Source organism: Carcharhinus amblyrhynchos, chromosome 19 (assembly GCF_965287045.1).
Source record: "Carcharhinus amblyrhynchos chromosome 19, sCarAmb.v2.hapA, whole genome shotgun sequence".
Taxonomy (NCBI): domain Eukaryota; kingdom Metazoa; phylum Chordata; class Chondrichthyes; order Carcharhiniformes; family Carcharhinidae; genus Carcharhinus; species Carcharhinus amblyrhynchos.
Window position 1 is genome coordinate 31,650,211 of NC_137342.1, and position 14,564 is coordinate 31,664,774.

General features: G+C 41.3%; 1 protein-coding gene across 2 annotated transcripts in view; it reads left to right on the plus strand.

Annotated features, from left to right (window-relative positions):
• The window catches only part of pus7 (pseudouridine synthase 7), a 48,934-nt gene extending 45,669 nt beyond the window's left edge, over nt 1-3,265 (plus strand). For both annotated transcript variants that reach the window (XM_080207496.1, XM_080207497.1), the window contains exons 15-16: nt 673-764; nt 2,875-3,265. In XM_080207496.1, coding sequence (XP_080063622.1) covers nt 673-764; nt 2,875-3,011 — 229 coding nt within the window. In that variant the 3' untranslated portion in view covers nt 3,012-3,265. The remainder of the gene's footprint in view (nt 1-672; nt 765-2,874) is intronic.
• Nucleotides 3,266-14,564: the final 11,299 nt, after the last annotated feature.

Sequence of the window (14,564 nt, forward strand, 5' to 3'; positions counted from 1 at the left end):
GATTCCTTTAGTGTAGTCATTGTTGCAATGTAACAAGTATGGCAGTCAATTTGTGTATTGCAAGCTCCCATAAACAGCAGTGCAGAAATCAGCAAATTTTGTTTAATGTTGATTGAGGAATACGTATTGGCCTGGACACTGAGGATAACTCCTCTTGGTTAGTATCCCCACCTGTCACATGGGAAACCAGAGTTCAACTCGTCAGTAGGGAGCTTCAGAGTTGTGTGTAAGCATGCTGGTATGTTGTCCAAAAAAAAACCTCCTTTGCTCATCTTCAAAATATTGCCTGGGATCTTCTGTATCTACTTGAGCAGGCAAATGGGGCCTTAATTTAGTGTTTCATCTGAAAGATGGCGGCCCCACATATGGCATGGGAGTGTGGAGTGTCACCCTTGAACCTCAGTGCTGAAATCTTGGAGTGGGACTTGAATCTGAAACCTTCTGTCTTAGATCAGGTTTTCTCTTGTTTTCACCTCTCCCAGTCGTTTGTATGATGATGATGGGGGAAAGACTGCATCATATCTGAATGTAGTGGACCTTGTGGATCAAATGTTCTTTTCCTAGGTTTTTGTTAATTGTTCATATAAACTCAATAAACAATATGATTCATATTGCTAACTTCATCTTCCTTCAGATTACTGATATTTTTTGTTGGGAATCTCAAATTCACAGGGAGGTTCTAGTGTATGATGATAACAAAATTCCATTGGTTCACACTGATGTGGAAAAGCTGGAAGGAACACCTTTGCCTGAATCCTCTAAAGGTAGGGACAACATGGGAATGAATCTTGATGTTGAATTGATACGATATTGACAAACTTGCAACTCATTTTCTAATATGCAAAGTCTTGTTATTTTTGGCCAGGTTTTGCACCTCTGTGCTGAAGGGATTTCCGTTTTCTTGGGTCAAGGTTTTATGGTCATCATTGATGAATTGTGGCCATTCCTCATGTTGGATGTTTCCACACCTGCACTGATAAGGCCCTCATCAAAGTCACAAATGAGAATTTTCTATAGACCATCATTCCTCATTCTTTCACCTGTCTGTAACTTTTGACATAGTTGACCTCACCATCCTGCTTCAGCACTTTCCTTTATCCATAAGACCATACTATATCGAGCAGAATTAGGCTAATCGGCCCATCGAGTCTACTTCACTATTCAATCATGGCTGATATGATTCTCATCCCCATTCTCCTGCCTTCTCCTTGTAACCCTCGATCCCATTATTGATCAAGAACCTATCTCTGTCTTAAAGATTCTCAATGACCTGGCCTCCACAGCCCTTTGTGCAATGAGTTCCACAGATTCACCACCCTCTGGCTGAAGAAATTCCTCCTCATCTCAGTTTTAGAGGAGCGTCCTTTCACTCTGAGGTTGTGCCCTTAAATTCTAGTTTCTTTCACTAGTGACATACTCTCCACATCCAGTCTATCTGGGCCTCTCATTATTCTGTAAGTTTCAATTAGATCCCCTCATAAACTCCATCAAATGTAGACCCAGACTCCTCAACTGCTTCTCATATGACAAACTCTTCATTCCTGGGATCATTTTTGTGAACCTCTTCTGGATCCTGTCCAAGGCCAGCATATCCTTCCTTGGGTATGGGCTCAAAACTGCTCAGAATATTCCAAATGGAGTCTGACCAGAGCCTTATACAGCTTCAGCAGTACATCCCTGCTCTTGTATTTTAGTCCTCTAGAAATGAATGCTAACATTGAATTTGCCTTCCTAACTGCCAACTGAACCTGCATATTAACCTTAAGAGAGTCCTGAACCAGGGTTCCCAAGTCCCTTTCTGCTTCAGATTTCCGAAGCCTTTCCCCATTTAGAAAATTGTTACACCTCTAGTCTTCCTACCAAAGGGTATAACTTCACACTTTCCCACATTGTCATATAGCTGTGTGGAGCTGTCCTCTCCTAGTTTGTTTTGTTCAACTGAGTTGTAACCAAGGCATCATCTGCAATGTTTTTGCTTCCACACAATTTATCTCTGGAATCTCTAAGGATTTATCCTTGACCTCGTCTGTTTCTCTCGTACTGTGAAAATACGTGCTGTGTCTCAGTTATATCATCTGAAAACATGACATCACATTCCACACATTCTACTTTACCCACAGTTCTTTCAGTTCTCCGTTGCCTCTTGTCATACTGTTTGTCTAACATCTAGTATTTCAAGATTAGAAATTTCTTCCAATTTAGCATTGGGATAACTCACTGCCTTTGGTACCTACCACAAACATCCTTCCCTAATCAGCCGTCTGCATTACTCTCCTGTGGTTTCATTGAGACTGTTATCATTGCCTAATACTGTCCTATTTGATGCTGAGCTGGGCTTCCAACCCCATATTCTTTTCATCAGAGACCTGTCTGGGTTATGTCTTAGAAAAGCTCTCTGAAAATGACTTTCTATGGAAGGCAGCGTGGTAGCACTGCTGCCTCAGTGCCAGGGATTGGGTTCAATTCCAACCTTGGGCGACTTTCTGTGTGGAGTTTGCACATTCTCCCTATGCCTGCATGGGTTTCCTCCGGGTGTCCTGGTTTCCTCCCACAGTCCAAAGATACGCAGGTTAGGTGAACTGGCCATGCTAAGTTGCCCCTTGGTGTCCAAAGATGTGTAGGATAGGTAGATTATGAGATAAATGTGTGGGGTTACAGGACAGAGGGTGGGCATGCATATTGGAGAATTGGTGCAGATTCAATGGGCCGAATTGCCTCCTTTTGCTCTGTAGGCATTCTATGATATTGTAAATGTTTCCCTTGCAAATTACAATAAAAGGTTTGGTGGTTCTATAAACATTTTCAATAACCACAAGTTCAGCTGATAAATGTCTGATTTTCTGAATTAATTTTTGTAGTTATTTATTATTACAGATGGTAAATATAAAGCCCTGAAAATGGATTTCTCACTTCCTCCCTCCACTTATGCTACAATGGCTATTCGAGAGGTGCTGAAGATGGACACAAGCATCAAAAATCAAACTCAGCTGAACACAGTCTGGCTGCGGTAACCTGATAAATGTTCTGAGGATCTTTAGAGAAATGGAATGTGCTTTGTTTCAAATGAATCAGTATTGTTTTGTAACAGTTACTGAAATGTTCAAACAAAATGCTACTTTTATTTTCATTCACATCAGCAAAATAATTTTAAAATTAAGTTTTAACGTTGGAGGGTTGATTTTATTTTTCAGAAGTTTGTAAAACTTGTTTTAAAGAGCGCTATGACAACATTGATCAATAAACATATCTTTGGTATTCTACAAAACCTTGCTTTTTCTTGCATTTCATTTTGGTCTTTTTTGCAGTACTAATATTTTCCATAGCAGCACGAAAGTTAGCAGTTTTGAACATGGTATAAGAAAAAGAGCTTCAAGTCACTTAAGTTTGGAATTTAAACTACAAAAAGCAAATCTGAAAAAAGAGAAAACAATTTTGGAATATTCCACTAGTTTACCAGCTAATCTCATCCAACAGTTTTCTACAACTGCCCACTGAGTTTTTGTGTAAGAGTGATCCAAACGTGTCTAACGTGCTCAGCCTCTCTTATCTTAGAAACTTTACAGTCTTCCAGGTGATATCTTATTCTGAAAGGGACAATATTTTTAAATTCCTGCACTATCATTACCTTTTTGGGTTTTCAAAATCTTATTCAATCTTCATAGATCTATACCACCTATCAAATATCATCTAATTTTCTTTAACTTCGACAAAAATCAGCCTTCTGGAGGGTCTATGTACACAAATTTCAAAAGGTGGCAGGATAAGTTGAGTAAACTGTTTAAAAGGCACAACGGGTCCTTGGCTTATATCAGACTCTCCACAGAAATCGACAACTTGAGATGAATTTACCAGTTGCCAGCTCAAAGGATTGCAGTTTCATATTTTAAGACTTTTACTCTAACAAATGCACTAAAATCAGCATAGACTAAACCTTACATAGTAGGCAACTAATATATTAAAGGTGTACCCTACAAACCTAACACAACGGAAAACCCCACTATTACTGTACATCACCCCACAATCTCAGCAGAAATGCAGTCTTGTGTTTAAAGTCTCAAGTTCCTCCCATCGTTAATAGAATCTCTTCTCCTTATCTCACCAAGTGAATCTTCCAGTTCACTTTTAATCAAAATCCCTTTCAAGCACCCTTTCAGCATTGTTGAATTGACTTCTTGTAGCGGGGTACTCTGATAATTCCACGATCTTCAACTCTTCGCAAGCCTCGTTTCTTTGAACCATGAATCAGACCTCACCAGCAGTCTGATTGATTGTTACTTAACCCTTTTTTTTGTCAGCACTTGCATGTCTTTTCCTCCAAATCTCTTGTCCTGATTGAACAGAAGTGGGTCATTTGGTCTATCAAGTCTTCTCCACTATTCAATGAGATCATGACTGATAAGATAATCCTTAACTTTCCCACCTTATCCCCATAACCCTGACTCACTTGCTGATTAAAAATCTGTCTTATTTCAACATGAATATATTTAACAACCCAGCCTCTATGGTATTCTGTGGAAATTTGGCATGTCAGCTAAAACTTTCACCAACTTTTACAGATGCACCATAGAAAGCATTTTTTTTGGTTGCATCACAGCTTGGTATGGCTCCTGCGCTTCCCAAGATCGCAAGTAACTACAAAAGATCATGAATGTAGCCCAATCCATCATGCAAACCAGCCTCCCATCCATTGACTCTGTTTAAACTTCCCACTGCCTCAGCAAAGTAGCCAGCATAATTAAGGACCCCATGCACCCTGGACATTCTCTCTTCAACCTTCTTCCGTCGGGAAAAAGATACAAAAGTCTAAGGTCACATATCAACCGACTTGAGAACAGCTTCTTCCCTGCTGCCATCAGACTTTTGAATGGACCCACCTCGCATTAAGTTGATCTTTGTCTACACCTCGGCTATAACTGTAACACTACTTTCTGCAATTTCTTGTTTCCTTCTCTATGAATGGTATGCTTTGTATAGCACACAAGAAACAATACTTTTCACTGTATACTAATACAAGTGATAATGAATCAATTCAAATAATTCCACTGATTCACTACCCTCTGAGAAAAGGAATTTCTCATCATTTCTGTTTTAAACGGGCAACTCCTTACTCTAAAATTATGCCCACCATGTCTGGGTAGTAGCAGCACCACCAATCAGCTCCTCCTTTGTGCTAGGGTGATACAACTTGCACTTTACTTTGAGTAAGTTTTGATTTGAATGTCTGTCCCCATAGTAAGTAGGTCGCATGGATTGTCTCTGGGCAGATTTAGTATAAGGTCAATCATCTCAGCTTCAGGACATCACTGCAGGGGTTCCTCAGGGTAGTGTCCTAGGCCCAACCATCTTCAGCTGCTTTATCATTGACCTCCCAATCATAATGTCAGGAGTGGGGATGTTCACTGATGACTGAACAATGTTCAGTACCATTTGCGATTTCTCATACTGAAGCAGTTCATGTCCAAGTGCTGCAAGATTGGAACAGTATCCAGGTTTGAGTTGAGAGGTGGCAAGGAACATTCCCACCATAAGTACCAGGCAATGATTATTGCCAGCAAGACTGATCATTACCCCTTAACATTCAATTGCATTATCATGAATCCCTCACTATCAACATCTTGGGGATTACCATTGACCAGAAACTCAACTGGACTAGCCATAAAAACACTGGCTACAAGAACAGGTCAAAAGCTTGGAATCTTGCAGTGCGTAACCCCCTCTTCTGACATCCCAAAGCCTATCCAAGGCACAAATGATGAAATACTCTTCACTTATTTGGATGAGTGCAGCTCCAACAACACTTGATTGCTACCCCATTGAATCCCTGAACCACCAACAAGCAGTGGGAGCAGTATATACCATCTACAAATGCACTGCAGGAACTCACCAAGATTCCTTAGGCAGTGCCTCTAAACCTATGGCCACTGCAATCTAAGAAGGACAAGAGCAGCAAATACCTGGGAACACCACTTCCTGGAGGTTTCCCGCCAAGTCACTCACCATCCTTACTTGGAAATATATCACCATTCCTTCACTGTTGCTGAGTCAAAATTCTGGAATTGCCCTTCCCTCCCAGCACTGTGGGTGTACCAACACCTTAGGGACAGTTCAAAAGACCTTCTGAAGGGCAACTAGGGATGGGCCTAGCGAGCAACGTCCACATCCCATCAATTAATTTTAAAAAATGGGTTTATCTCCACACAGATTTAGTAGGAGGTGGCATCCTGCTCTCCAAACTATTTCAGTTTACCTCAAATTAAATTTAACAGTTTAAAACACATAAAGGAACACTTATGAAGGTCAGCAGTCATAACACTTTATAAATAGAAATAACGTACAAAAGCAAGTAAGTTATGCTATAAAATGCTGATTAGACCTCTGCTGAATCTGGTGGTCAATTCTGTGCACCACACTTCAGAAAGGATAAGAACATAAGAAATAGGAGCAGGAGTAGGCCATCTAGCCCTTCGAGCCTGCCCCGCCATTCAATAAGATCATGGCTGATTTGTCGCTGCTCAGTTCCACATTCCCGCCCTCTCCCCATAACCCTTAATCCCCTCGCTTATCAAAAACCCATCAACCCACGTCTTAAAAATATTTAGCAAGGCACCACCTCAATGGGCAGAGAATTCCAGAGATTCACCACCCTTTGAGTGAAGAAGTTCCTCCTCAACTCCGTTCTAAACTGCCCCCCCTTTATCTTGAGGCTGTGCCCCCTAGTCCTACTGTCCTTTCTGAGCGGGAAGAGTCTCTCCACCTCTATCCTATCCATCCCATTCATCATCTTACATGTCTCAATGAGATCTCCCCTCATTCTTCTAAACTCTAATGAGTACAAGCCTAGTTTATTCAGCCTCTCCTCATAGCTCAACCCCCTCAACTCCGGTATCAGCCTAGTAAACCTCCTCTGCACTCCCTCCAAGGCCAAAATATCCTTGCGTAAGTACGGCGACCAAAACTGCACACAGTACTCCGGCTGCGGCCTCACCAGTGCCCTATACAGCCGCAGCAAGACCTCCCTACTTTTATATTCAATCCCCCTCACTATGAAGGCCAGCATCCCATTCGCCTTCCTGACCACCTGCTGCACCTGCAGGCTGGGTTTTTGTGACTCATGCACAAGGACCCCGAGGTCCCTCTGCACTGTCGTCTGCTGCAGTTTTTCGCCACGTAAGAAATAGTCCTTCCTACCATTATTCCTACCAAAGTGGACCACCTCGCACTTGCCAACATTAAATTCCATTTGCCATTTCCTGGCCCATTCGCCCAGCCTATCTAGATCCTTCTACAGACTCTCCACACCCTCTGCGCAATTTGCCATTCCCCCAATCTTGGTGTCATCAGCAAATTTCGACTCCATACACTCGGTTCCCTCCTCCAGATCATCTATATAAATGGTAAATAGCTGAGGCCCCAGCACCGACCCCTGGGGCACTCCACTAGTCACCAACCGCCAATCCGAATAGCACCCATTAACCCCCACTCTCTGTCTCCTATTTGACAACCAATCCTCTATCCACGCTAACACCCTACCCCCAACTCCATGCCCCCTTACCTTCTGCAATAACCTCTTGTGAGATACCTTGACAAACGCCTTCTGAAAATCAAGAAAGACCACATCCACCTGCTCGCCTCTATCCACCGCCCTAGACACATCCTCATAGAACTCCAATAAATTTGTCAGACACGACTTTCCCTTAACGAAACCATGCTGCGTCTGCTCTATCAAGCAATTCCCCTCAAGATGCCTCGCTATTTCCTCCTTGATGACGGATTCTAACATTTTACCTACAGCAGACGTTAAACTAACCTGCCTATAATTCCCTGCCTTTTGCCTGGCACCCTTCTTAAACGATGCCAAGGCTTTGGAAAGGAGACAGAAGATAATCACTGCAATGATACTAGAGATGTGGAACTTCAGTTATGCGGAGACAGTAGAGTAGCTTGGACTGTTCTCGAGAAATCAGAGAAGGTTAAGAGAGATTTACCAGAGAAATTCAAATTCATGTATGGTTTTAATAGAGTAAAACAAGGAAACTCGCTAGTGACAAAAAATATCAATAACCAGAAGAGACATTGACAAAGACAAATTGACAAAGAATGAGAGCTGAGATGCATAAAACATTATGCTGCTAATTCTAATTTAGAATGCATTCCCTAAAAGAATGGTGGAAGATGATTCAATTGTATTTTTGAAAAGGAATGTTGATGAATACCTTAAGAGATATATTTTGGGTGGCTTGGGGATAAACAAGTGAAGTTGGACTAATTTGATAGCTTTCATAGAACTGGCATTGGCCAACTCCTGTGCAGTATTGTTCTGTGATCCCAGCAATTTGTTCTTCACTAATTCCTAATGATCGGAGGTATCTGAAATTTTGATTATGCCATTAAGTGGTTTCCTATAAATGCCAACTTAATCTGCATGTAGTAGAACAAAACTTTTCAACAGTGAATTATATATTCACCTCCAATAGACAAGCTCCAGCAGTACACATTTTAAGATGATGTGCAGGTCTAGGTGGATTGGCCATGCTAAATTGCCCCTTCGTGTCAGGGGAATTAGCAGGATAAATACATGGAGTTATGGGGGTTGAACCTGGGTGGGATTCTTGTTGGTGCAGGTTCGATGGGTCAAATTACCTCCTTCTACACTGTAGGATTCTATGATTCAATAAAAAATGACAACAGTGAGATTAGGAGAAATAGATTTATACATTCAGTAGTAAACTTGAGGCTCCAGTTCACCATTCCTGAATGCAGTAAATATGCAAAACGTGTAACGCATATCTGCTTCTCAACTGGTTATTTACAAATTGGTTACTGCTTGTACAGCCCTGATTCATTTCCTTTGTGCACGGTGCTAACATTTTTCTTTGGTGCAAAGAGTTCTCTATGGTGGAATTATAAGAGAAAATAATGTTCTTGAGGCAGCAACTTGGAAATTCAATTATGCAAACAGGCAAAAAGGAAGACAAAAAAAAAAGCTTGGTGCATTAAATCTGTCCATTCAACCATGTTACAACTTCAATATTTCCCATCCACCAACAGCCATGCAGTCAATCTTTTGGCAAAGCCAAAATAGCAGATCTTATTTTAAGTATTTCAAAAGAACTTTCAGCCAATTCATAGAATTCCCACAGTGCCAAAGAGGCTATTTGGCCCATCAAGTCTGCATCGAATCCCTGATACAGTACCTTACCCAGGCCTTCTCCCCCACCTTATCCCTGTAACCTTACAATTTACCACGGCTAATCCATCTAATCTACATAAGTGACAATAATAAATTAAAATCAAATGCTTCTTAAATGTTGTGAGAGTTCCAGATTCCTACCATTCTTAAATCCCCTCTCAACCTCCTGCTCCTGCCCTTAAATTTATGTGTCCCTGGTTATTGACCCCCTCTACTAAGATATATAACTTAACGTGCTACTATCTTTTGTACTTGGTGATGTTAGGCTCCTCCAAGAATTTATCCAGTTTCTTTTTGAATGTTTGCAGTAAACCTACATCAATTACACAATCTGGCAATGTATTTTGATGGTCAATGAGTCTATGGGATAAGAAACTTCCTGATATCTAACATAATCCCGTGTATTTGTAATTTAAATGCATGTTCCTGCATTCTCCCTAATTTACATAATTTGAATAGTCTGTCCAAATGTACACATCAAGTGCCTTTATTTCAATTAGTAATTGTACCCCCAAATTCTACTTTTTTTCCAGAGTAAAAGGTCCCAGATCAATAAGCCTGTTGTGTTAATTAAGAGTCATTAAACTAAGTATTAATCTAGTGACCCTCCTGAACTTTTCCAAGGCCTCAATTTCCCACTACATAAAGGTACTTCAGTATTCTCAATGATGCATAACCAAGATTTATAAGATCATTGTTGTCTGGAAAATACTTGAAAGTTAAAGAGCTTGTGCCAAGGGGATTCAATAGGAAGCACTAAAGCAGTCTATCCTAAGAATGTGAAGTTGATGGAAGACCCTGTGGTTTGGGCCTCGGGACAGGAGTAGTGCAGTTCAGGCCTCAGGACAGCAGAGGTGCGGTTTAGGCCTCGGGACAGGAGTAGTGCAGTTCAGGCCTCAGGACAGCAGAGGTGCGGTTTAGGCCTCAGGACAGGAGAGGTGCAGTTCAGGTCTCGGGAAAGGTAAGGTGTGGTTCAGTTCTCTGAAAAGGAATGTTGCAGTTCAGGCCTTGGGAAAGGAGTTGGGGATTTCTGGCCCCAGGAAAGGCAGGAAGTTGGACTGAAGTGTAGGAAAAACTGGAAATACTTGAAATCTAAGTGACAACATAAAATTCATAAAAAAGGAATAAACTGCGAACACTAGGGTTTCAGTCTCTCTCTGCTGGCTAAAGATTCAAATTCAGTTGTCCTCAGAATTTTACAAAGAAGTTTCTCTTCCATTTAGAATAATTTTATGCACGTTTGTATCATTGGTGAGTCAGTGATAGAGGAAATGAGTGTTTAAGGTATAGGATGGGGTGCCAGTCAAGTAGTCTTGGATGGTCTTGAGCCTCATGAGTGATGTTGGATCATCCTGTCATGAGACTATTCAATCACACACTTGACCTTTGTCTTGTATACGGTGGAGATGCTTTGTGGAATCAAGAGGTGAATTTCCAGAGAATTCTCAGCCTCTGATCTGCTCTTGTAGCCAAACATTTTATGTGATTGATCCAGTTAAGTTCCTTATCAGTGATAATCAACAGGAAGTTGGAGGTGGGGGTTTCTGCAATGGTAATGACTTGAATTCAAGTGGTGATCATAAAATCATACAGAATAGAAGAAGCCCATCGAGTCCGCACCGACACATTAGAAATCCCTCCTAATCCCATCTGCCAACACTTGGCCCATAATCCTGAATGTTATGATGTGCCAAATGCTCATCCAGATAAATTTTAATGGATGTGAGGCAACCCACCTCCACTACCCATCTCGGCAGCACATTCCAGACTGTCACCACTCTCTGGGTAAAAAAGTGTTTCTTCGCATCCCCCCTAAACCTCCTGTCTCTCACCTTGAACCTATGTCTCCACGTGACTGGCCCTTCAACTAAGGGGAATAGCTGCTCCTTGTCTACTTTGTCCATGTCTCACATAATCTTGTACACCTCGATCAGCTCGCCGCCTCAGTCTTCTCTGCTCCAACGAAAACAACCCAAGCCCATCCAACCTCTGTTCATAACTTAAATGTTCCAGCATCCTAGTGAATCTCCTCTACAACCCCTCCAGTGCAATCACATCCTTTCGATAATGTGGCGACCAGTCATACTTTTCAGGGTTAAATTCCATCTGCCACTTATCTGCCATTTGACCTTTCCGTCTATATGTTCTTGTAGCCCAAGACACTCTGCCTCACTGTTAGCCACCCATGCAATTTTTGTGTCATCTGCAAATTTAATAATCTTATTCCCCCCACAGTCATCAATGTCATTTATATAAATACGAATAATAGTGGGCCCAACACAGATCCCTGCACTATGCCACAGGACAATGCTTCCAGTCAATAGAGCAGCCTTCTGTCATCACCCTCTGTGATTATCATTGCCTGGCATGTGTGTTGGTGAATGTTATTTGAACTTGTCAGCTCAAGCTTAAATATTGCCCAGATGTGGCAGACAGACTACTTTGTTATCTGAGGAATTATGAATGGTACAGAACACTGCAATCATCAGCAAACATCCCCACTTCTTACCTTATAATGGAGGAAAATAATATGTGAAACAACTGAAGGTGACTAGTTAAGGAATTGCTGCTGCAATATTCTGGTGCTGAGATGATTGGCCTGCAAAAAACACAACCATTTTATTCTAGGTATGACTCCATCTAGTGGACAGTTTTCTCTCCAATTCCAAACTCAATTTACTGGATCTTTTGATGCTAACATTTCATCAAATACTGCCTTGATGCCAACTTTCACCTCACTTGCAGAATTTAGCTCCATATTTGGCCCAAGGCTGTGTCTGGGGAAAAGTAGCCCTAGTGCAATTCAAAGTAGATTCTGGGGGCAGATTATTAGTAAATGCTGCTTCGTAGCATTGTTGACAATACTTTCCATCCACTTGCTGATGATTGAGAGTAGACTGATGGGATGGTTGTTGACCAGATTAGTCTCACTTTTTATGGACAGGATGCACATAGCCAATTTTCAACATTCTTGGGTAGATGGCAGTATTTTAGCTGTACAGGAACTGCTTGGTAAAAGTGTGGCTAGTTCCAGAGTACAAGTCTTCAGCACTACAGCTAGAATGTTGTCAGGGCACATGGCCTTTGCTGCATTCAATGCGCTCAGCTGTTTCTTAAAATCAAGTGGAATGGATTGAATTGGCTGAAGACTGGCTTTTGTGCTGGTGGGGACTTCAGGAGAAAGCTGAGATGGTTCATCCACTTGGCACGTCTGGCTGAAGATTTTCACTGGGCTCCCCATCATTGAGAAAGGGTATGTCATAGATCCTCCTCCACCTATTAGTCTTTTCCTCTCTACAACCTTTCATGACTGAAGGCAGACTACAGAACTTTGATCAGATGAATTGGTTCTGGGATCGCTTAGTTCTGTCTAAAGCATGCATATTAGTCATGCGTTGTACAATATTCCTGGCATGCATTTCTACAATCTTCATTGAACAAGAACTGATTATGTACCTGGCCTGATAATAATGGTAGAATGAGGGAATATGTGTGCCATGGAATTACAGATTGTGCTGGAATACAATTCTGCAATTGCTGATAGCACATAGATCCTCACAAATTCCCAGTTTTGCTAGATGTGTTCTATTGCACTTTAGCAGTGGGTTATGCCACACAATGAAGTGTGTCCTCAGTGTGAAGACAGGGCTTCGTCTCCACTGAAGATCTGTGCAATTGACATTCATATCAATATTCTTTTGGACAGTTGCATCTGCAAAAGATAGTTCAATGAAGATAAGGTCACTGGGCTATCCCTCCGTGTTCATTTTCAGTACCTGTTGCAGGACACTGAAGTCCCCCATCAGAGTACATGAATCTCTGCCCTTGTTTCACTCAGTTCCTTTCCCAAGTACCACATGAAGGAGGAGAGATATAACAAGCCAAGTGGATAATGGGGATCCTGCAGATGCAATATATCTGGACCTCAGGAAGGTGTTTGACAAGGTGCCGCACACAGAAAATTGATATATAAGGTAAGATCACATGGGATTAGGAGTAATTTATTAGCTTGGATAGAAGACTGGCTAACTGACAGAAGGCTAAGTCAGAATAAATGGGTCTTTTTCTGATTGGCAAGATGTAAACAGTGGGGTTCCACAAGGTTTGGTCCTTAGGGCCCCAACTATTTACAATCCATATTAGTGAGTATACAGGGATAAAAGGTACTACAGCCATATTTACAGATGACACTAAAATAGGAGGGAGACTAAGTTGCAATAAGGAAATTAAAAAAATTACAAATGAGCCAAAATGTGTCAGATGGAATTTAGTGGATAAGTGTGAGGTTATCTATTCTGGTTGGAAAAATGGAAAGGTAACATTATCTAAATTGAGAGTGACTCTGGGGTGCTTTGGTGCACAGGAATCTGAGTGTCCTCATGCATGATTTGCAAAAACTGATATACAAGTACAGCAGGTAAGGAAAGCAAATGGAATTTTGGTATTTATAGCTAAAGGAAGAGAGTATGAAAGTAAGGATGTGTTGCTGCAACTATACAAGGCATTGGTGAGACTGCACATGGCGTACCGTGTCACTGTGTACAGTTTTAGTCCCCTTATATGAGAAAGGATGTACTGGCATTACAGACAGTTCAAAAGGAAGTAATGGCATTACAGACAGTTCAAAGGAGGTTCATTAGATTGATTCCAGAGATGAGAAGTTTATCTTATGAAGAGAAATTGAGCAATTTAGGCTAATACTCTCTCGAGTTTAGAAAAATTAGAGATCTAATTGAGGTATATAAGACAATAAAAGATATCAACAAAGTAGACATAGAGCAGATGTTTCCTCTTGTTGCGCAATCTAGAACAAATTTAGAATAGGTGAGGAGAAACTATTTCTCTCAAAGGGTCGTGAATCTGTGGGATTCACTACCCCACAGTGCAGTGGATACCAGGTCATAGAATAAATTTGAGGAGAAAGTCAGATTTTTAATATTGGGTTGAAGATTTATGGAGAACAGGCAGAAAAGGGGAGTTGAGGTTGAGATCTGAGCCCTAATCATGTTGAATGGCAGAACAGGCTCGAGGGGCTCAATTGCCTACTTCTGCTCCTAGTTCTTACATTCAGCAGGTTTCCTTAGCTATGTTTGGCCTGATGCCACGAGATGTATTGAGATCTGGAGCAATGTTGGAGGCTGCCAGGAAAACTCCCTCCTGAATGTACTGCATTTTAGTGCAATGGTTAACAAATATAGAAACATAAGAGTAGTTCATTCAGCCCCTTAGAGCCTGTTCTACCTTAATACCATTCCTCCCCATATTCCTTGATGCCATTAAAATCTAAAAAAACTTTCTTGAATAGTTATGTAGTAATGAGTGACATTGGCTGCGATAACACTGCCATCATGTGCCAAAGTAAACCAAGCAGGCA